This window comes from Perca flavescens, chromosome 21, assembly GCF_004354835.1.
Source record: "Perca flavescens isolate YP-PL-M2 chromosome 21, PFLA_1.0, whole genome shotgun sequence".
NCBI classification, from domain to species: Eukaryota; Metazoa; Chordata; class Actinopteri; order Perciformes; family Percidae; genus Perca; species Perca flavescens.
Genome location: NC_041351.1, coordinates 10,506,648 through 10,530,150, shown reverse-complemented (window position 1 = coordinate 10,530,150; position 23,503 = coordinate 10,506,648). Strand labels below are relative to the sequence as shown.

At 40.4% G+C, this 23,503-nt stretch overlaps 1 protein-coding gene across 2 annotated transcripts in view; it reads left to right on the top strand.

Annotated features, from left to right (window-relative positions):
• Positions 1 to 23,503, top strand: part of dock1 (dedicator of cytokinesis 1) — a 194,072-nt gene that overhangs the window by 143,284 nt on the left and 27,285 nt on the right. For both annotated transcript variants that reach the window (XM_028567274.1, XM_028567273.1), the window contains exons 30-40: positions 1,969 to 2,047; positions 2,965 to 3,065; positions 11,265 to 11,323; positions 12,038 to 12,186; positions 13,287 to 13,372; positions 13,714 to 13,870; positions 14,382 to 14,422; positions 14,832 to 14,922; positions 17,172 to 17,291; positions 18,558 to 18,647; positions 18,985 to 19,089. In XM_028567274.1, the coding sequence (XP_028423075.1) occupies positions 1,969 to 2,047; positions 2,965 to 3,065; positions 11,265 to 11,323; positions 12,038 to 12,186; positions 13,287 to 13,372; positions 13,714 to 13,870; positions 14,382 to 14,422; positions 14,832 to 14,922; positions 17,172 to 17,291; positions 18,558 to 18,647; positions 18,985 to 19,089 (1,078 nt within the window). The remainder of the gene's footprint in view (positions 1 to 1,968; positions 2,048 to 2,964; positions 3,066 to 11,264; positions 11,324 to 12,037; positions 12,187 to 13,286; positions 13,373 to 13,713; positions 13,871 to 14,381; positions 14,423 to 14,831; positions 14,923 to 17,171; positions 17,292 to 18,557; positions 18,648 to 18,984; positions 19,090 to 23,503) is intronic.

The window sequence follows — 23,503 nt, the reverse complement described above, 5'->3', positions numbered from 1 at the left end:
GGGGCGGGCACTGCCGGCAGTCGATCTGATTGGTAGAGTGCTAACCCAGAAGCGGGGAGCGGAATGAGCGTGACTAGAGTCTCTCAAAATCTGAATCCGAAAATCTTTTAAACTGACCTTTATCGATCTGAAATGAAGAACGCTTCAGCAATTGCATGGCCACGTGACGCGTTCGTCCAATCAGCTGCCGGTTTTCATTTTAGGGCGACTATACAGATTTGCCTGCTGTTATGGAGACGTATCACGTCTCGTCACGTTGGTGTGTTCCGAGGCACTTTTTTGACCAACTCGGGGAGACTGATCAGTCCAACTGCATTTTCTGCCGAATGTCGGCCGTCTGGTCGGTGTGTCTGGGCCTTTAGAGACTCCAAGATGATGTGTGAGCATTTTGAGGCCCAGTTGAAATAAGGGTTTACCTTGGGTCATGACAAAGGGAGGATGGCTCTCTTGGAACTGGCTGTGCAGCAGATGTCTGCTCACCTACCAGTGTTAGTTACATGAGCGCTATATCTTATTGCCGCTTTATTGTCCTCTCATGAAACCCTGATGCAATCCACCTTAGTGACATAACAATTCTTCTTGCCATTTTTTTTCATCACACATTCTGATGTACCTTTACAAGCTCCCTCTGGAAATTATTTGTTGCCATATTGATAAGCAGTTGTGTGGAAAATGCTCACACCAACTGAAGTAGGAACTAAGACTGAGAAACCACAAGAACCTGGAGGGTTCCTTTAATAAAGTAAGCCAGGTTATTGAATGTGCTGTGCTAGACGACATTTTTTCTTCTGCACTCATGATAAGGCTTTTTCCCCCCTCTGGATAATTCCTAGAGATTAGTACACACAATGTTGTATGGCTGGTTCCGCCAGGGAATGAAGTTAAATAGCGGATGGGCCTCTGACTCTGTAAGTAGCAATCATAATTCCCCCGTAAAAGCTTCATGCCACTTAAGTTATTAACATTTAATTCTGCAACATCAGAGTGGATTAACCCATCAGACAGCATTCTCATTAAGATCTACTCATCACATCTTCTTCGGGAGTGCCTCGAGCCCCTTCTGTACCTCAGTCTACCAAAGAGAAAGATTGAACCTGCGTTTCACCTCTGTTCTCTCAGCGCTATATTTTTCACAAGGACAAACATTCTCTTTAAAACTACTGTTCAGTCTACCTATTAATAAGTTAATTTTGGCTGATTCTGAAGTATACAATGTAAATCCAGTGCCAATGTTTAGGCCCAGTGCAGGAAGTAGCGCCATTTATTCAGTGCCATAGATTAGTGTGCAATGTGCTCAGCTTTTGCCATCAAATATCAGGGTTCTCATTCAAAATCATAATCTTTCCCCGAACTTAACCAAGTAGTTTTTGTTGCCTACCTCTAGCCATAAAACATTTCTGTTTCTCTATGTATTTTTGTTCAGGGCATAGTCTTCCACGGTGCTAAGGAATTATACATGAACAAAACAAAACTTAGTGAAAGACAGAATGCATGAATGCAATAATAAAATTGAACTTTTTTAATATCATTTTTGTCATTAAACACATTATTGTCAGTATAGTGGACTTTAAGTTTATCATCTGCTTTATCGCTTTTGTAACTATAATAAATGTGGACATTTGAGTGCATATACTATATACAAGAATATGGAGGTCATTGTATATTGCTTTTAGCATTTTCTAAACATGGCACATATGTGTGCATTTCCTGCAGGTTGTTACATGACATTTTGTTATGAGTTTAGGTGTTGTGTACATTGATGTTTGCATGGGGTGTGAATATGAATATCTGGGGGCTAGTTGATCAACAAGCAGTGGTTTCAGTAGGGAATGCACAGAGTTGTCTGAAAGTGACCTTTAAGCAAATAGACACGATAGAATGTGCAATATCCGTATTATAAATGTCGAAAGAAAACTTGTTTCGTTAGTAAGAAGACTAGATCCAAACACTTTCCTCTTATCTTTCCAGAGTGTTCCTGCGGGCCATTAATCAGTATGCAGCAGTGTTGAACAAGAAATTTCTGGATCAAACCAACTTTGAGCTACAGGTAAGAGCCAAACCCCTCCCCACCTACCCCCCCTTCTGAAGACGATTTTGTTTATGTCGTTGTAAGTACTATTAACAGCAGCTTTGGAAAAGTTTTGGATGGCCTTTTTTAAGTCGTTATTTTACTGCAGTGTCACACAGAGGCGGTTTTTAATGTTCCAGATGCAGCATTATTGGACCTTCTGAATAGAGGAGAGAGAAAAAAAAACATCACAGAATTCAGTAGACATAAAAATTGTGGAGTGGGAACATCAATTACTGTGTAATGGCTGGCAATTTGATGTCTATGTGAATATTTTATCAGCTCCCCCTAGAATAAAGCAACATTTTCTGCTTGTTTTTAAAATGTCTGACCAATTGAATTAAGTAAATTCTCTCACCAACTAAACTGCTGAGCTTTTAAAGCCTTGGATTTAGATTTTTTTAACATTGTTTTAGTGTGACTTATAGCTCTCATTATGTACTTTATGTGTATGAATAAAGTGTTGGGTTTTCTTTACTTTAAACTACAGCTCAATGGTGTAAAGATAATATATCTAGATAGAATCACATACAGTATTCTCTTTTACAGCCATCGTCATGTATTTTGGTTCCTGGATATTCCCATAAGGAAGTGTGCCACTGAGGACACTTATTTCTTATGCATGAATGGACTATTTGCATTGAAAAAAGGTGGCTAAAGTAGCACTCCTTTTAGCTGCTGTCATTGTCTGATTGAGAGTGCGCTCTGGAGACCAGTGTCCTAAATCCCCAACCACTGGGACAAGTACACCCATCGCATCTAAACTTTTTGATTTAATGAAACATAGTGTGCGGTGGTGCTGAATGGTGTTGTTGTAAAACTGCTTTTTAAATGCAAGTTAAATACACTTTTATTCTTTTAACATCACACTCTGTGTCTGTCTTTATGTGGGTCAGCTGTGGAACAACTACTTTCACCTGGCTGTAGCCTTCCTCACCCAGGAGTCTCTGCAGCTGGAGAACTTCTCAAGCGACAAAAGAGCCAAGATCTTCCAGAAGTGAGTATGAGCGCTCTCTCAATCCACAGGGCCTCCTTGTTGCACATCAACACAGCCCAGGGGCTCTCCGCAGCATGAGCAGGCTTTATATAATTCATCACACGGAGGCTCACAGGGATACCCAACACACCACGGCTCCATTGGAGTCTGCTCTAGTTGTTCGCCCTTCTGAACAAAGCAGCACAGCCTCATAGGTTATGGAGAGCACATCTTGTACTCAAATCCCAGGTATTAGACAAAGTTGGGAATCCCTTCTGGAAATGTAGGATACAGGTCTTTAGTTCATCCTCAAAACATCACCTTCCTGCTTTGTTTCCTTGTTATTCTCTCAACTGATGAAAGGGAGAATATTTGATATTACAGTTTTTAAATGGCTGAAGTTTTAAATCCACAAAGTTTAGACATGTACTGCTTCCAAAAATCTGCTCTAAGACCTAACCCTTTTACATTCAGAGAGCGATTTTCGTTTTCCGTTCATCCACTGCCCGTGTCTACATAAGTATTTCTCATAGAGTCTGGTAATGCAGCCAAATGTGTAAATGCTTTCTGGGCAGACGTGGAGCATATTGGCTCTCATCTTCATTTGGAGGAGCTTTTGTCACTAAAGCATTCATCACACTGGCCCCTGCCAGACAGCAAGACTCCTCGTTGGTCAGTGCTTTATTATCGGACCTGATAAGCTCCCACACAAACAGCCAAACACAGCAAACAAGACGTTCCCAGCCACCCCCATGCTGCCTTTCTTGACTTGTCAGCCTTCCCCCGAAAGAAACAGCTATTTGATTTGGATACACAAGAACTGCCATTCCTGGCGTAACCACAGAAAAAGGGCTAAACTCTGCCATGCTATTTCCAGACTGTTTATTTGACATTCCCAAATGTGTCATTCAAATACAACCAGGTAGCTTCCAGAGCAACCCAAGAGCATATACTGTACAGGGTTTGGCAATTTCTCTTTCACCCACTCTTTCTACCTCTACCCACCCACTCTCCTTCTCAGTGCCTGTGTCTGTCTCCTCCACCTACAACTCACCTTCTCTGTCTTACCTCTCCATCTCTGCATTTCGTTTCCCTGTGTGCTGGCGCATGAACTGTCAGTCCTGCCTGCAATACCAATTATTGTGCTTGCTTGGGAGCAGAGAACAGAGGGGTGAAATCAGAGTTGTGTCGAGCGTGGCTCTTTAGCATCAGCTTTTCTTCTGCGCCACACAGTTTCCCAGTGTTGTTTGTGAAGTTCTGGTCCATTATTATATGATCCTCATTTCCTTCTCACATTCAGATCAGCATACTGACAACAGGCTAATGCACTGCATTGCCTGAATAGGATGATAAATGCATCTGTGTGTAGCCATGCGTTTCCAGACCTCAAAAAACAACTTTGATGAAAAGAATGAATGAATGAATGAATGAATTAATGCTTTATTTCGAACATTTTAAAATAATAAAAACTAAAAAACACAGAAACAAACAAAATATTAATTTCACATGTCCGAAAAGGAATAGGAAGAAGCAAAAGTTTATTTAATCCTACTCCCTTTTCCACTACTATATAATAATCATCGTGAATAGGTAAATGTTTACATCATAAAGTATTTATATCATATTTAACACATTCTTTACAATTTCCTTTAAGTATATTTACACACGACAACGTAAAGACATTTTTCCTATGTATATATTGACCATAAAAATAAATAAATAATGTAAGTAACCAAATAAATTAATCTGATAGTCAAAATCCTTCCTCCTCCCTGTATTTTGTGAAAACCATATTTTTGTACCGTTTTTTTAAACTGGGTCATACTTGGACATTGCTTTAACGATGTACTCAGTCCGTTCCACAATTTCACTCCACAAAGTTGTTAACGTATGAACACAAAGACGTTTCAAAAAGAACTCTCCCCTCAAATGATATCCTAGATTAAGAAATATTTTTTGAATATTGCCAGGAAGTATGTTGTATGTTATTGCTTTTAACATTATTTGTGTCGTTTGGAAATGAACCAGATCGTTGAATTTTAGTGTTTTTGATTTTAGGAATAATGAGTTTGTATGTTCTCTGTACCCAGTATTATTATTATTATTATTATTATTATTATTATTATTATTATTATTATTATTATTATTATTATTATTATTATCATCATCCGTATTGCTCTTTTTTGCAATATCGATAGTGATGATAGTATACTTTTATAAGTATTGCCCCAAACCTCTGCATAGTAATTTAGATATGGAATAGTAATACGAGCGAACAGTAAAGAATGTGGAGTGATTTGTGGTCCAGAATGTGTTTCGCCTTATTGAGCACGGAAATGCTTCTTGAAAGTTTGTTGTGTACATCTTTTATGCGAGATTTCCAGCTTATTTTGTCATCTATTATTACACCAAAAAACGAATTTTCATTTACTATTTCGATGTCCACACCGTCCACCTGTAGGCTATCTGTACTTGAGTACTCTTTTTACAATTACCAAATAACATGATTTTAGTTTTACTTAAAGGAGAATTACGGCCAATTTTTACGTTAATCTTGATCTCTATAAATATGCGAGTACAGTTGATAGAAAAAAAAAACGAGCCGGTGGGGTCAACATGGAGTAGCTGCGGATACGTCTACGAGCTTCCACTGAGCTAAAACGGCAGTTGTCAGGGCAAGTTTTAGAGTGCCTTTGTGCCTCTTAACAGACACAAAATGCAATTAAAATGTCTGTGCAACATGAACAGGGCCCTTACGTGACAACAAGATGCGTTTTCAACTCAGACATTGTTTAAATTCACCTACCCTCTCTCTATCCTGCCGGTAGCTAGCTTGCCCTGCTAGCTGTTAGCTGCTAGCTGCCGTCCGTGATAGGTTTGTTCAGCCAGGCTTATTCTGTGATAATCATCACGCAACAGTTCCGTGTGGATTTGTAGCTCATCCATTTTTTGTGTGATGGATCTGGTGTTGGTGAGTAGGAGGCTTGGCATTATCAATCTGTGCGGTAGTTCCCTTAGCTGCGCTAGCAGGCCCTACCGGGATCCGTGCTTCTGATTTCTCCCTGCCTTTGTCGCCTCCCGCTCCTGAAAACAAACCAGTGAACGCACGGTGGTCTGGCTATGTCCTCCAGAGGACAGGGCATGACATGTGCGACGAAAACTTGTAGTGGTTATGACCATATCAGTGACTATGTAACTACATGGAACACCGATTCGGCTCTTTTTTTTTCTTCTATTGACTGTACTCGCATATTTATTGCGATCAAGATTAACGTAAAAATTGGCCGGAATTCTCCTTTAAGTTTAATGATAGTTTTTCATAACCACCTTTTATAATGTGCACATTTCTAAAGTAATAATATCCAGTAGTTCCTTTAAATTATTAACAATGTTAACAGATACAAATCAACCACAAAAATAAGGTCAACGTTTTGAAACCAGAGTTTTCCTTTATCCGTTCATGTAGAAGGGCTCTGGCCAAAGATAGTGGAAATACAGCCCCACACACACACACACACACACACGTAGAGAGCTGGATAAATGAGCATGCAGCAATGTCATTGTCATGATATGAGCAAATGAGTGATGAGAAGGCAGGGAAGTGTCATATTGTCAAGTTTTGTGAATATCTCACACTTGCTTTGCTTCAGGCTTTGATCTATCCATCTGTTACAGGCCACTGCTTGTCAATCACTTGTGTGTGGTTTTTCGCTCTTACTCTATCTGCCACCCTGTCTGTGTTTTTTTTCGTCTCTCATACCACCACATCCGTTTCCTCCTTCCTCCTCACTCTTGCTCTTTGCCCTCTTATCCAGTGACATGCTCTCACGTAGCATATTAAAGTGAGGATTAGAGGCAAAAACAGTCAAGATGTAATACATAATGCATGCAGCTTTACAGTAATTTATAGAGGCAGGCGTCTTTTTATACTTTATCATCTTGCCAATACTCTGCTTAAAGATCAATCCTTGGGCAACACTCCTCCCTCTGACAGCTACATTTGGTAAAGTGTTTTGACTACAAAGAGGTGACGCAGCTTCTTCGTTAAGGATTCTTCCAATGCTCTTCTCCTCTCAGTCAAAATACATTAGTGTGTCTTTGTACAATATTGGCAAACCAATCAATTGGGTTTCAGAATTCCATCAGGGCTCACAGGTGCTCTGACATGTCACATTGTGTTTAAGAGACTTTGAATGTATATTAATTAGAGGTCAAGAGAGGTGTCACGCTTACACTTCAAATTCTCATCTTTTTACATCTCTGCAATGTCATGCCAAGGTGTCATGCCATCGGTGGGCTAGGAAGAGGAGACAGAGGTGCCACTATGCTTCCATCAGTCACTCAGTGTGATAGTCTGACGTCAGACAGGCCTGATTCTTGGCGTAGGCAAACAATGCAGTCGCCTGTAGCACCACCAGCTGGACAGGACATGAGTCTGAAGGAAGAAAAAGTTATTAATGCCTCTGACACCACATCTAACTTTAAATGCCTTAAGTGGTGTCAGATATTTGATTTATTGTGTTGCAGATGCATTGCAGTTAGTTTTGCATACCTTAGATTTAAATCAGTAAAATCAGCAGTACATCTATACAATCACACACACTTGCTAGTATTTTCAAAATACAACATTCTCTAGGAGGATAGCTAGCTTTTGTACTAATCTATATCCACAACGTTCCACTTTGGAGATTGCTCCGTTGCTGACAGAAATTCTGCCAGTTTTCCACATTACCAAGCCTTATAAGGTGGCACTCTTTGACATTTTAATCTCAATTAATGTTTAAACATATTATAGAACAGTAGCAGTTACTGTAGGATAGATTTATCCATCAACTTTGCGCACAACTTCTATTCAGCTGTCTGATCAGCCACACGACCTCACGGCTTGGTTAAAGGGCAGAGATTGTGACAGTTCAGCACTACTTAAAAACAGAACCACAATATTGTGGTTCAGTGCAATAATTCCCCATGGTGGGCCAGCAATGAAAATACATTTGATTACTTCTCAGCATGCAATGGTGCTGCTAAAGCATGCTACACCAGACCAGTGGAAATACCAGAGTAAAACAGTCAGAAATGGCTCTCTCAGGACTGTTATCTCTAGGGGTGTCCCCGACTAAGGATTTACACATTCGAATCAGAATTTACAAATCTTTCTATAGACGACTGATAGTCGAATTATCTGTGTGTGTGTGTGTGTGTGTGTGTGTGTGTGTGAATGGGTTGGGAGGGGCACGACACTAGTCAGCAGGAGGGTAACATGTAAACCGCAGGCGCGTATGGAAGCGTATTTCGCATCCGCCGCAATGCATAACTGTCTCTATTTTGGGAACTGTGTATCCTGGCTCAAGTGTGCGCATTAATTCTTTATAACCTTCACCGTCCACAACATTCACTGGCCTCATTGTGAAGCGAAATAAACTCTGCAATTTTGTCCGGGATTTCTCTTTTCCTTTTCTCGGGCAATGGCGGTCTCAAATCTAGCTTTCTTTGAGTTAGTTTTGGCTAAAACTAACATATTTTAAGTCCCAACATATGATATTGCTATTTGTAAATTAAAAGTGCCATTATATATGAAAAAGTGAAACTTCTTTATTGGTAATAAACTTACCCGTTTTAAGTGGAAAGCCATGTTTGTTGTTGACGAGTGGTAGGACATGAGCTGTTGGCACAACTTGCATTTTACTTTTTTTGGATCATCTTTTACCATTTGAAAGTGCATCCACACTTTAGATTTTCTTTTTCCAGACATTGTTAATATTCATAATATCACCCGCGAAGATCCGAGATGTGAGATTGGTGGTCGAATCAGGCTCCGCATATCGATGCATCGAATCTTCGACTATTCGGGGTCACCCCTAGTTATCTCCATTGTGTCTTCTATGTTCTTGATCTTAAAACAATTTCAGGCTGATAAATTCTTATCCATTGTCCAATTGGTTTTCAAAGAACGAAGTTTGTGTGATTGTTTTCACAGGACTGGTCCCACTTTCTGCCTCTCTGCCTACTGTTTCCACTGTTAGTCTCTCTATCATTCACACTGTCTGTCTTTCTTTCTTTCTCTGTCCTTTCAACTCACTATTTGTCCTTTCTTTGAACTGGGCCTGTGTGACAGGCACGAAGACAGGCTCCAAGCTGCTGTGGAGATTGGTTCATGACCTAGACATGGAAGAGCTGATCAGCTTATAAACCCTAATTTGCAAAAAGCTAGACAAAATGTTGGGAGCGAGCCTTCCAGCTTCTTTTGCAAATCTTTGTTTTATATAAGGGCTCCTGACACCTCTCAAAGAACTAGTACCAAAAGAGACTATATGTCCAAAATATGAAATAGTCCAGCCATTTTAAGCCAAAATGGGGGTCAACCTAGAAGAAATTGCAACAGAAGCAAACTCAACTGATTTTGTATCCTCAGTATGTCCTGAGTAATGAAAAAAAGAGCCCAGAGGAATCCCATTAGGGGAAGGTTTTGAAAAAGGCCCAAATATAGCCTATTCATACGCCTATTCATTCTTTTTCTCACTTGAATAGGGTAAACATTTTAACCTTTAGATATCACCATGAAAATTACTGGGTTATTTAACTGGGTTTTTTCAGCCACACTTTAGAGTGCCCCTTACTGTGCTCCATGGCTGCAACACAACCACCTGGCCGCTACAGAAACCAAAACTTGTGCATGTTAAATTTGAAAATAATGATCGGATTGGAAACCAAATTTTCCAAACAATTCCAAAAAAAGAAAGGATTCCATTGGAATCCAAATTTTTGAAGCGATTCCAAGTTAGAACCGGTTCTCGATGCCCAATCCTACTGATCAAACAGTTTGCCTCGTATCTTCTGCCCTCTGTCTAATACATATACACAGAGCAGAAGACAAACCACAGCTGACAGCCGGCATGTGTTTATGTTGCGAACTTGCATGAGTGGAAATAATTAATTTGAATGTGAATTTCTAGTTGTAGAACATCACCAAAAGACAAAACAAACTAACTTACCATGGCCAGAGGCCCGTTTCAGAAAGCAGGTTTAGTGAAAACTCTGAGTTTGGTAACCCTCAGATGAGGGAAACTCTGGGTTTTCTGTTTCAGAAAGGGAGGTTAATCAAACCTGAGAGAGAGAGAGAGGTTACTCCAGCCCATTTCAGAAAGAGAGGTAACTTAACCTCAGAGCCAGTTACTATGGTAACTGAGCCTGTGAACCTAACCAGGTCGGGAGCAGGTTTTCTTCAATAAACCTCGAGTTTCTCTCCGTCTCCTCCCTCTGACACAGCGCTCTTTCATTTCCTCATTCATTCATTCAGTCTGTATCAGGCGCATTTTAGTGTGGTTTGTTATCTGCATGAATAAAAAACCAGGGTTGGTTTATTAACTGTGTTAGGCAGGCTATAAAACGTTTTTTTTTTGTCAAACATGGCCTGTCCTTTTGTCGACTATCCCGTGGATGAATAAGCTATATTACTTTGCAGGAAGTTGATCATACGTCGGCAGATGATATTGAGGCCCCGACTATAGATGTATTTTTATTTACAGAAAACTAACCTATTTGAGCGGTATCGTTTTTCTTCACAGTCCATCAGATATGTACATAACCTCATCTATCCTCATATTCACCAGTTTTCACCAGTAATATTATACTTGTGATTAAATATGAAATTAATACACTATATTGGAATTTACGCATTGACTCGAGCAGCAATTTTCTCCCAAGCCAATTCTCGCTCTTTTGCAGCAGCAGCCGTGTTGCTTTTTTTTTTTTTTTTTTTTTTTTTTTTTTTTTACGAAATATATGTTCAAACTCGCTGTATGTGCGCATGAGTATTTCCAGTTCCAGACGGGTAAAGTACACCAACCAATTTTTTTGTGGTTGTTGCCATGGTGAGTCATAGTATCATGGCTCCATTCATGCTGCTTTTTGTAGTGGTGGTGCACACACCTTACTCTGAGTGAACCTACTCTGAATTAATTGAACTACCTCATATCAGCAAATGCATATTTGTATTGCATTCATTTTACACATGAGCCTTTCTTTAAATCAGTTGAGCCCAAGTCCTTTTATCTTCCATGCTATGATTTGGTTCAAAGTTTAATGTATCTTTATTATCCCCAGAGGGCAATTTGGTTTACAGCCGGCAGAAGGCTACATAGACAACAAGCACACCAAAAAAACGCTACAAAATAAATTGACGACGCTTGTGTAACATTTGATCCTGTTTTTGTGTTTCAGGTACCAGGACATGAGAAGACAAATTGGCTTTGAAATCAGGGACATGTGGTACAATCTAGGTAATAAACCAACTCCATGTGTCAGTATTGTTCACTTTCACTTAGAGGCAAAGAAAATTGTGATTTCTTTTATTATTCCCCCCCAATGAATTCACCATTAAAAATCAATCAAACAAACTCTGCAGTAGAACGTCAGCAAATGACAAATTTTTTTCACTATTCATGTTTAGGATTATCTGCCAACTACGTACTCTCTCAGTCATTATAGCTCAACTCAGCAGAGAACAGCAGCTAAATATAGACAATCATGTGTTAATTAGCTTTGTGTTGTGTGATGAGAGAGACTCAGCAGTAAATTATCGAAAGGGATGAAATTGTGGAAGGGGATTGTGGTGTTAGATTTGGGCACCTGTGCCTGCCTTAAAGGCTTCTCATTGTAACCTACACCATCTGATCCCTTAATTAGAGCTTTCCACCAGATTAGGTGGACTCATTCACAGGGTTTTTAATGAGCATCTTTTTTAATTTTTACCTGAAGTTATTTACTGCATGATTGTCATGGAAAATTCTGCTGAGAGACTTGATAAACAAGGAAGCCAAATGTTGTGTTTGTTTGGAACAGCTAATTTTAAATCTGTAGCACAGGATTATTCATGCCCTGTTAGGATCACATGTTGTGCTTGAAACTGACTGAAATGATGAAATGAAAAGTCTACAAATGAGTTGTGAGGTATACTGTGCATTTATATGTAAATGTACTTTTTCCTCTCCAAGGGCCACACAAGATAAAATTTATTCCAGAGATGGTGGGTCCTATCCTGGAGATGACACTAGTTCCTGAGATCGAGTTGCGAAAAGCCACCATCCCCATCTTCTTTGACATGATGCAGTGCGAGTTCCACTTCACATGCAGTTTCCAGCGGGTGCGTCCTCTGAAACATGACAAAGTAAAAGGACTGCAACCAAATGACTTCATGAAAAGTAGTTGATGTTTGTGTGGGAATCTGGGTAGAACTAAACAGACTAAAAACAAACAAAATAGTTTCATAGCCACAAGCTTATTTGTAATTCTGCAAATCTCATTTTGTTGTGCTCTGTTTATCAACAGCCACGGTAAGTGAATCTTAAAGTTATGCCCCGTTACAGTGCAAAATTAAGCCTTTCTGCACCAGGAAATCCGTTTGGCTACAGCTGTTCAGCCACAAGATGTCTCAGGCTGTATTCAGCTTAGTGATGTTTATGTGGGTGCCCACATATTGTACTTGTATCAAATTGTAAAGCAGCTTTACAATGATTACAGCCTTGTAGTCCTGTTGTAGTTTACCAACATTCCTCTCTCAAGGGAGGGGAGCACTGCTAATATTAAGTCAACGTGTCACTCAGGATCTTGCTCATTGGAGGTGGATGCAACTTTTCATCCTTTCCCTTGAGTGAAATGTGATCAATTTCACTTTGGCCTGACCCCTTTATGCTGTAAGACAGTAATATTCCCTTTACTGGGTCTCTCTCCTGTGTATGTGTGTTGTAAATCCTTGGCTTAACAGAGAGCAGCATTTATATCTTTTCTTACTTGGCTGCACTCTCCTCTCCTCTTCTGTATTTTTGCCTGGCTAACACACGAGCAAATAAAGAAGTGAGCAAAAATGTGTTTGTTTCAGCACAATAAAACCAGTTTTTTTATACAGCTGCTACATACAAATATCAGAGAAATAAGGTCCATGCATCACTGTTGGAAGCCACAGCAACTACCGAGCAGACGTAAAGCAGATGTGTCTCATAATGCAGCCTTGTTCTGTGTTCTAACCAAATGTATACAGATAATAATAGGATAAGAGAATAATGAACAGAAAATACCAGCTCACAACCAGCTGGGCTGCAGGAGAGGGAAGATTAAAGTCGGAGTACAGATCCCCTCAGCTAAGCCTCGATGCAGAGAGAGAGCAAGAGTGAGATAGGGACATGGCGTTAATGAATTGAAAAATTAGCTACACTGATTATTTATGCCTGCTTTGTCTAATTGCAGTTTGAGAACGAGATCATCACCAAGCTGGATCATGAGGTGGAGGGGGGCCGCGGAGACGAGCAGTACAAAGTTCTCTTTCAGAAAATGTAAGTGCTGATTAATGGGCAGGATTACGCGTGAGCCTCTCACAAGTTAGGTAATTGCAACATGGCACTCCTCAAAATAATCAGTGGGCTGATGATCACACGACTTTCACAGCTTGCCACTGTGATATATGCTTTCAGCGCAGTTGGATGCTAATTCTGCTTTAATGGGCAAAAAAAAGGATTGTTTCCCTCTAATCCTTAGTGGCAAATGTCTGACATTTTAAACTTGAAGAGTCGAAGAGTCTCTTAAATTCGCTTCACATTTGTTTTCCTCTCTTCCCTTGGCTTCTCTTCCTCCACATCCACAATACCCCCCTCGGCTCCACACAAACGCACACCAGTTTACTGGAGCACTGCAGGAAGCACAAGTACTTGGCTAAGACGGGCGAGAACTTCGTTACTCTGGTGGTTCGTCTGCTGGAGAGGTTGCTGGACTACAGGACCATCATGCACGACGAGAACAAAGAAAACCGCATGAGCTGCACGGTCAACGTGCTCGTAAGATTGTTTCTTTTTCTCAGCAGCTCATCTGAATCACCTCTCTATCTTACACTGAAATGTCAGTTTTGTCTCACATGACGACTGGCATTGACAAGTCTACAGGCCTATGGCCCATATTCAGCATTTATCTAAGCCATGTTCTCTCAGTGCTGTACCAGGTTGTGTAAAATGTAAGTTTTATTTTTAGCCAGGGGAGCAGTGTGACTGACTGCATCCCACTGTGATTCTGATGTCAGCCAAACTTACTTTTCTTACATCTTCCTGCTGCAAGCCAGGAGGTTGTTATTCATCCAAATTTTAGAAAATTAAGTTGTCACACTGCCAAAATAAAAATATTGTTCTTTTAAAATGATTAAAAAATGATCTACTGTCGAGTGATTTCTAGAGTTATGCAATGTAAGCATCCTACACTGCACCTTTTGTAAACAGTACAATGACATTGTTGTCACTGGAAGACTATGAACCCTTTTGAATCCATTTTAATGGTCTGTGTCTTTCCTTCCTGTAGAACTTTTACAAGGAGATAGACCGAGAGGAGATGTACATCAGGTAAGTCATATTAAGCCTTGTGTCTGTTAAGCATGTTCAGATTTCTGGACATTCAAACCTTTTAAGGCATTTTACATGCACCACTATGGTACTTCACAATACAGTACATTAGGAGACTCTGTGCTAAGTTAAGTTAAATTTGTACCTGCCAAAGGCTTATTGCCTTACATGTTAACCCTTTTCTTCCCAGCTATATACATGGATCCAGAATAAAATATTTGATTTTGTTCAAATACATTTCCATTTCCACAATCTCACCAGTCAGTTTTCTATCTGTCTGTCAAGCTTTATTTGAGGTGAAAGAGGCGGTCCAAACGCATCAGTCTGGCAGAGTTAACTTTCTGTCTGTTGTTAATGTGTGAGAAGCCCAGCCAGACATGACCCATAAATCATTGCTTTTTCCTGCCAGGTACCTGTACAAGCTGTGTGACCTCCACAAAGAATGCGACAACTACACAGAGGCTGCCTACACTCTGCTGCTGCATGCCAAACTGCTCAAGGTGCACAGACACAATATCAACAGCAAATAAATGTAGAAGCATACTCGCTCTCATGAATACTTCAAACCGAACCTAAATACACTGTTAAGCCATTGTCAGGGAGATGGCATTTAACCTCAGGTATTAAACAAGTGTATATCTGTGAATTTGAATGTGTATAGGATTTAGAGAGATAAGGCCGCATCCCTTTAATCCCACCATGGCATAAGATGGCTGCTAACAGGGCAGACTTGCTAGAGCAGCATCTTTTTCACCTTGCATAGTCGATGCAAATCACTGCTAGTATCTGATCTTTTCTAAAAAAAAAAAGAGGAGAGGATAAAGCAGCAGCAGCAGCCACCTGAGGTGCTTCAAGATAAAGGTGTACTTTTACTGTCCTCTTTGTCAGCTGGAAGCGAAGAATCCTCTACCATAAATCACACAGTTCAGTGCAAAGGCGCCTCTGGTTTAAGGTGGAAAAAACTGCAAGTTTCTACCACACTTTTAGTGCAATGATATCTTAAATTCATTACATAAATATTTTCAAGCTATCATGAAGCATTTATTTCACAATATTATAAGATCACCCCTTTCTGTTCATTTCTCGAATTTGAGGTGTGAAGGTCCTGAATGTTTTTAATCTTTTACAAAAATATATCACAGTCGCACACAGAGCTTCTCACACAAAGCGCTGCAGTGTCTATTCCCAGTTGGGGGTTTGGTATACCCTGAATTTGGAGTTGTTCCTCTCTGCCTTTTATCCAAAATGGTTGCACCCAACATCTCATCTGTATTTGCATAAATAGCTGGCTGCATCAGCCTTTGTACAAGTCCCGACAGGGGAGGGCAGGCTGTGACTGAATCACATTTTCCTCGTTGAGCAGTCACAGCATTTGCAGGAGTTGTTTATGCTATTATTATTATTTTAATTCTGCTCATCTCTCAGCAGCTGTGGCATTCCTGATCATACCTTCAGAGAGGGACTCACTATTGTATTTTGGAAATTGGTTAATTCTGTTTCACCAGAGTCTGGATAAATCTTTTCTGTTCTGTGTAATCTTTGAAGTTACTGTCCTCCCTTTTGTATTCACACACAGGCACGTGTTAACAGGCTTGAATGTTTAAAGGATGGATCCATAATTCTGCATCCACCAACATTTATAGAGTAAAAAGCGGCTCAAGTAGTAATAATTAGTCCTCCAGTAGAGTACTTGCTGTAGTATAGTAATGGTTGATGAATATACGGTCCTTTGAGTATTGTCAGAGATGTATCAGCACTTCAGTTCTGTCGATGCAGGGTCACCAGCCATCCATGAATAAACAGGGATCTTTTTTACCCTGTAAATGCCTCATTTCAGGGGTAAAGGAATCAATAACCTGATCCAAAGCCTCCCAGCATCCCTCCTCATGCCACAGCAACAATGTGCAGAGCAATTACTTTTTCACCCATCTCCAGCACAGAGTATGCAAATTGCTTGGCTTTGCTATTCAAATGTAGCCCTCCTTACACAAAACTTGGTCCGATTTTCACAGAGATCTTAGCTCTTCAAGTTACTTACAACACTACAGAACCCCAATTAAAATGGGCTGGTAATGAATCGGTCCTGGCAGCATGCATAGAAAATGCTTCCTCGACACAGAAGCCAATCAGATTGTCCATCTCCCTGTTAGCCAAGCTGCTCTAGCTATGTCAGAAACCTCATTATTCTTCATGCTGGGTGAATAAAAGCCATGATGGAGTACACGGTCAGCACAAAACAATACCCCCGCAGTCTTGTTTTGTCTTCTTTTTTTTCATCACTCTCCCTTGCCTGCCACACTTTACAAAATCAAGTAGAATTTGTAATGAATAAGATTACGCTGCTGCATGACTCAATTGTATCTGATGTTTATTGTGAACATGAGCATAAGCGATGCTTCTTTCAGCTCCCATAGCTCCATGTCACTGGACTGGCTTCCAGCGGGGCTAGCCTACCAGAACACTATTTTGGGTTGTGGGGATACTTGTGCTAAAATCAATAACAGCAAATATTAGCCACAGAATGCCATGTATTGCACTGATGCCCTCTCTGAGCCATTCAATATGTATTGACACATGTTTCATTGCCCATGTCTCAAGTTTCCATCTTGCCCTGCAGGGCAGCTTTAAAAAGAATTACAGATCAATCTCACCCATTTGCATTGGCCATAACTCAGTGATTGATTTCTTGTCACCTGTTCCCGTATTGTATTGCACAGTGTTGACCCCAGTGCTAATGTGTCCTCTGTAGTGGTCAGACGAGCAATGTGCAGCCCACCTGACTCAGAGAGACGGCTACCAGGCCTCCACTCAAGGACAGCTTAAGGACCAGCTCTACCAGCAGATTATCAATTACTTCGACAAGGGCAAGGTAAGACACACACACATTCTGGCACCCACATGCAGAAGAGTGGTCATAATCATGATAAATCCTGGACTCTGAGGATGGTATTTTTAGATGCTGTCATCTCTGCTAAATACTTATACTACCTTTTCTACAGAACTGGGATTGTAAATAATCCTCTTCTTTTTGCTGATCCTCTTATGGACGAACGGGTGCATATCAGACCACACAAGCATTAATGTGGCTCTTTTGTGTTGTCCCCTACATTTCATAAAACCTTTTTTCCTGCTCTTCTCGCCTGCTTTCACTTTTTCCTTCATACCACTTCAGTGAGGTACTTTAATACCACCTCTGTATGATACCACCCTGTTGTGACGTTAAAAGCAGGTCATTAATATATACCTCCGATTAAGGACATATTCTACTCGTGTTGGACCAGGAAGGCCTGTGCAATTCTTCAACACTCTTCATATTTTTTTCCAGAGGAGAAAAACAGTTTTTCAGCCTGTAGCTAAGCCTGGAATGAGTCCGCAGGACTGCAGCCAGAGCTTCTCAGAGATGATGTCCCAAGGCTGAGCATGTGTCATCAGTGTTGGGGTGCAGCCGCCACTCTCGGTTCTCTAGCCAACTGTCACTCAGCAGGATATGGCCAGGGAGACGACAAATTGAAAAAGCGTTGGCTAAACATACACACACAAACACACCAGAGTGATCAGGAAGTGTTACAGTGGCTAAAAGAATACATCAACACTCCAGAGAGGGTGGTATCAACTGAGGACTGTCTCTAAAAGAGTGTAATCGGAGTCATCCAGAAAGCAGTCCCAGATAGTGTTGCCACCACCACTCTCACTGATGGCTGGCTGATCTAAGTAGCACCCTGGGCCTGGTCCACCTCCAGCCTGGCCCAGATCAGTTCAGCCCAATTTAGTCTGTCAGAAAGCCACTTAGAAGCCTTTCAACATGTTCGAGTGGCTCCCATCTATCTGTGACACCACTCCACTGCAGTGGATGAGTCTCAAGGGGAAATGCATGATAAATGTGCTTTTCCCAAAGAGGATTGCCTCTGAGTTTTAGTGTTTTTGATCAAAGAAAAAAAAAGTAAAGAATATTGACATAATAAAAGAGAATTCACATGTATCTATTTTCAAAAAAGCTTACATTAAATACCATTGCCTGGGAGAGGTAATTACTTTTATTCAGCGGACTTAAAAAGGAATGGTTTATCTCAGCTTGAATCTTGATAAATAGTTAATTTACTAACTTTCTCTGTTTGTGTGTGTGTGCGCCCGATAGATGTGGGAGGAGGCAATCATTTTGGGAAAGGAACTGGCCGAACAGTACGAGAATGAAATGTTTGACTTTGAGCAGCTCAGCGCATCCTTGGTAAGTAACATAATTTTTGTGTTTAACTTTAATGGTCTTTGTCACATTTCAGTATATGAACTATTACTACTCTACAATGATAAATCTAGAGAACATGAGTCATGACTTGAGTTTTTAAGAACAAAGAAAGAAGCCTCATTGAGATTAAAATCACTAGTTCAAGAGTGTTCTTGTCTAGATAGTCAGCAACAACATCAAAGAGATGTCACAAAACATATTACAAGATCAGAAGTAAACAAAAATGCATACATATGCATATAAAATCCACAGTAAGGATTATACTAAATAAGAAAATGTTTTCCATGAAACTGAAGTTTTCCATTCTATCTCCCAACAGCGGAAGCAAGCCCAGTTCTATGAGAATATAGTGAAGGTCATCCGGCCCAAACCTGACTACTTTGCCGTAGGCTATTACGGCATGGGCTTCCCCTCCTTCCTACGTGTGAGTACTCACATCAACATACGTCCCCCGCAACTCTCAGCACCCCGCACATTGCTGATAGCACAGCGTGGGTGGGCCATTTGTCAAAACCAGTAGGTTTACCAGTGATTGCTTAGTTCTCAGCCTCACCAGTCAATACTTACATTGTTCACGTCTCGCTCCCAGTGGGTTTTGGTTATTTTGGCGGGACTTGCATCCCACCTGGTCTGGTTTTCACTTACGTTCACTCACTCGCTCACTCACTCACTCACTCACTCACTCACAACAAACTGTGAATCATAAGCAGCTGTTGCATGTGTGGGCTATATAGAAGATCCAAAATAATGTGCTGGATGAATGCCCTACTGTGATGGAAAAGTGGGTCTCTTGAAAAAAAGACAAAGAGCTGTGAATAAAAACAATCTCTTTCTCTCCCTCTTAGCCTCATCCTCTCTCATTCATGGTCTATCCCTCCCAGCCTTTCTCCTTTCTATGTATCTAATATCTGCCTGTTTTTAGCATGTATTATATCGGTCATTCTGTCTGCTGGTCAGTTGGTCAATCCTAAAAATTCCCCCAAAATCCGCTATTGCAGGATATATGGCTTTAAAAAACGGTTGGGCTCAGACGACTGACCACAAGAAAGAACATAATCTTTGTTTGTCCGATCAAAAGGCTGATCACGCTGCAAACACTGCCTTTAATTCCATCACCTGAACTTCAGCTGAACACTCATTTCTCCACGCCGTGAGCGTGGCCTGCATCACAAGGTGTCCCATCACCGCCTGCACAGCGAAACCGTGCACCCAATACAAAGTGAAAGGAAGGAAAACGGTCACATAATAAATTGCTTTTAGTGGCTGCTGAATCATGGGATGTAATCCCAAAACACCCAGACCTATGCTTGTTTAGATAGTTGGAGCTTTACTTTGGAAGTTCTTGCAAGTGGTGGGACGGTCACAGTACAATGGAAGCCATCTGGATTTTTAAAATGACCACCATTAGTTGGCCATTATGAATATGAACACTTAAACTGAATAATAACCCCCAAGTCTATTTAGAGTCCCTACCAAGTATACTTGGCCGCTAAACCTGAACTGATGTGTATTTCCCCTCTAAATGTCCTGGCTGGCCTTGTTCCAATCTGATCACAGCTTATTACAAATTAGGTATGCGTTTAACAGTCGTTTGATATCTCCTCACCGGCCTTATTCAGTGTCTGAGGTGCTACTGTGTGATATCAGACCTCTTTTGCTCTTATTCTGTGAAGGGTGTCCTACTCTGTCCACATATAGATTTTTATTTAAACAAAATAAATTGATGTAGGATGAGGATTTGTTTGCTTTTTGTTTGCTGGTTTATAAATCCCTAAGTTGTTTAGGGCCAAAATACATTTCTGATCTGCTACTACGCTATGAACTACCCAGACCTCTCAGGTGGTCTGGGACAGGTCTGCTTTATGTCCCCAGAGTCAGAACTAAACAGGGAGAAGCAGCGTTCAGTTTTTATGCTCCACATATCTGGAACAAACTCCCAGAAAACTGCAGGTCTGCCGCAACTCTCAGTTCTTTTAAATCAAGGCTGAAGACCTTTCTTTTTGATGTTGCCTTTCTTTAAATAATTGTTCATTTCTTATACTGAAGTTGCATTGTTCAAACTGTATGACAATCTATATAAGCATATAGAGAGAATTCAAAAGTAAGACCGGTGGGACCGGCTCGTTCTGGGAGGATTGCGGGTGGATTACGTGTATAGAGCAACGGCTTATACATTGTCCCATACTAGCAGCCTAAAATCTCGTATTTTATCTGATTTTATATTTTTAACTGTTTTTAACTGCTCTTTAATGGTTAATTTCTTATACTGCACTGTAACTTTTATTCTCGTTTTTAATTTTTGTATTGTTTTTATGTAAAGCACTTTGAATTGCCCTGTTGCTGAAATGTGCTATGCAAATAAAGCTGTCTTGCCTTGCTTTTAATATATTCTCTGTTAAGGCTGTTTTTAGTCCTCTGGCATGCTACTAAAGGTGTTGTTAAAGCCACATTTACACCGGAGCAACACACTACAGTCCTCTGTATAAGATATTGTTAAAGTCCACTTTCAAGAACATCCCTGGTCATATCCTTTTTATTCTATTATGAACAACAGCCATTTCACAGGGTTCTTTTGCTACTCTCCCATCTCCATGTGCCCCTCCTAACCCCTTTCATCTGGTAGGGCAGAAACTCCATTACATACAGGCCAAGCTGCACTGGTCTAATCTATCTGGCTATTTAGACTTTAAAAGGACAGCTTTGAGTTCTCTTTTTTTCTCTCCTTTTTATTTATGTTGCGGGAAGTTTGACCTTAACTGAAATAGCCAGGGCAGGTGTATGCTGGGTTGTCTTTATTTACACATATATTGTTTTGTCTTTTTAAATTTGTGGCGCTCCTTATGCTACAGTAGATAAAAAGGTAGTGTACAAGCTGGTCTTGAATATTACTATTAGATATCACATTTTATCCTGATAGAAAGTCAATGCTCTTGCATTGTGGCTCTTACATTGTCTGGCTATAAGGGCTCTGAGTCTGCATGCCCTCTTGATATTTCATAATTATGTTGAAAGATTTCTATGTGAGTACATAGGGAAGTGTTTAAGTGTGGGTTACTTATCAAGATAAATATAGTTCGGAGGGTTTTTGTTTCACACCCCATATTGTTGTTTGTGTTGCAGCATCGCAGTGTCCTCCGGGAAAAGTCAATTATGTGAGAAAATCAATACTCTGATAAAGGCATTTTGTATCCACCCCCCTTAAGAATGGATTTTAGGCAAGAGTGCTTTATTCAGCTGCTTATGATTTATTAGTATTTAATGTGGTTAGCCACTAGGGTACCTGCTAATTGTAAAATGCTCGAGACCATGTCAGCAGCAGATGCATGACAAGCAAGACATGCACAGAATACTTTTCTTTACTGATCATTTCAACCGTGAGAGTAACGATACCTTTTCATAAAGCTTTGACTGAAAGCTTCTATTGTATTTGTTTGCTCTATAAAGAATCCTGAGTTGCTTTCAGCTTTCCAACACATTAAAGGTATTCTCAGTATTTCAAAGACTCTACAATTGTTTCTCTCACTTTACATCCAGTCTGCGTATTTCTGCACCTCTCCCTTCTCTTCCCATCAATCCTAAACTTTACTTAATCCCTGTATTGAGTTTCCTGTGAGCGCTCTGCTTAAAGAGCAGTTGAGGGTGTGTGAAAGTTGGTTTGAAATATGTATCCTAACACACCACATTCAGAGACACTCGGCTATCAGCTGTCATGTTCTATAATTCCAAATGTTCCCCAGACTGACCCCAGAGAACACTCAGGGAGATGGAGGAACATTCCTGGCTTATACATATTCAGGAGCACTCTGTGCACTCTTCTCATATAACTTATTTTTGTTTTGAAATTAAAAGGATGAGCTTTTTTAACAGTCTTTGTGTCTGTTAAACATTACTACTGTATATGTTTTTCTGGGAAACTATCACCGCCAAGAGGCTGAGACATTGATATCTCATTTGTTTCCCCATTGTCATTTTCCCACATATGCAGATCTTCCAGTCTTGCTACAAGTGTATCCAAGGAGCTTAAATCTTGACCCTTTGTGTTTCATTTTAACTTGATAACATTGCAGCTATACGAACTGGTGCTGCTTTATCACTTGACTGTATGAAATTGCCTTCCTACCCCAAGAAAGAAAAGACCATTTCAGCAAGAGTTATTATCTCAATGACATTGATTTTCTTTGCCAGAACTAGCCAGTGTCGGTTTGAGGGTAATGAAAATGAGAAATTGGGACATTAAGATTACTGTATGCACGAGCAGAAAGCTATACCACATAATGCAAATCGTATGAATAAGCATACAATATACAGTGATGGAAAAAGATGAGATGTCCTCGACCAGATTTGAATGATTTAGAGAAAATGGTAAAAGCAAATCTCGCAGCGGTTTACCATCTGAAAATTGCAGCAGTGTGTTGTCAGGCAGATTTAGCAAATTCTCCTGCAGCCAGAAGGAATGACTCTGGAAATCAACGTGCTTTTGTCAACTTATCTGTCAAAGCAAATTTGAAAATGGCCCCAGGCATATTAAGTGGCTGCAATTCCTTTAATTAATTTGGGAATTGAGATGTGAGATGAGATGCATTAGCGTAGGGCTTGCTGTGGGTGAGCTGTTCATCAGTGACGGTTTATGAAAGAAAGAAGGAAATGTAAAAAGGGCTGTTGCCCTTAGGTTAGATCTATAAGAGATCAAGCTGCTAAGATTTGAAGAGGGCCCATCCTCAGGTGCCAAGATCTTATCACACTGATTTCAAATTGGCAAGATGTCTGAACCATTACAGTGGTTTGAAGGCAACTTCATCAGTAGCTGTAGTTAGCAGCAGCCATTTGTGATCGAGCCA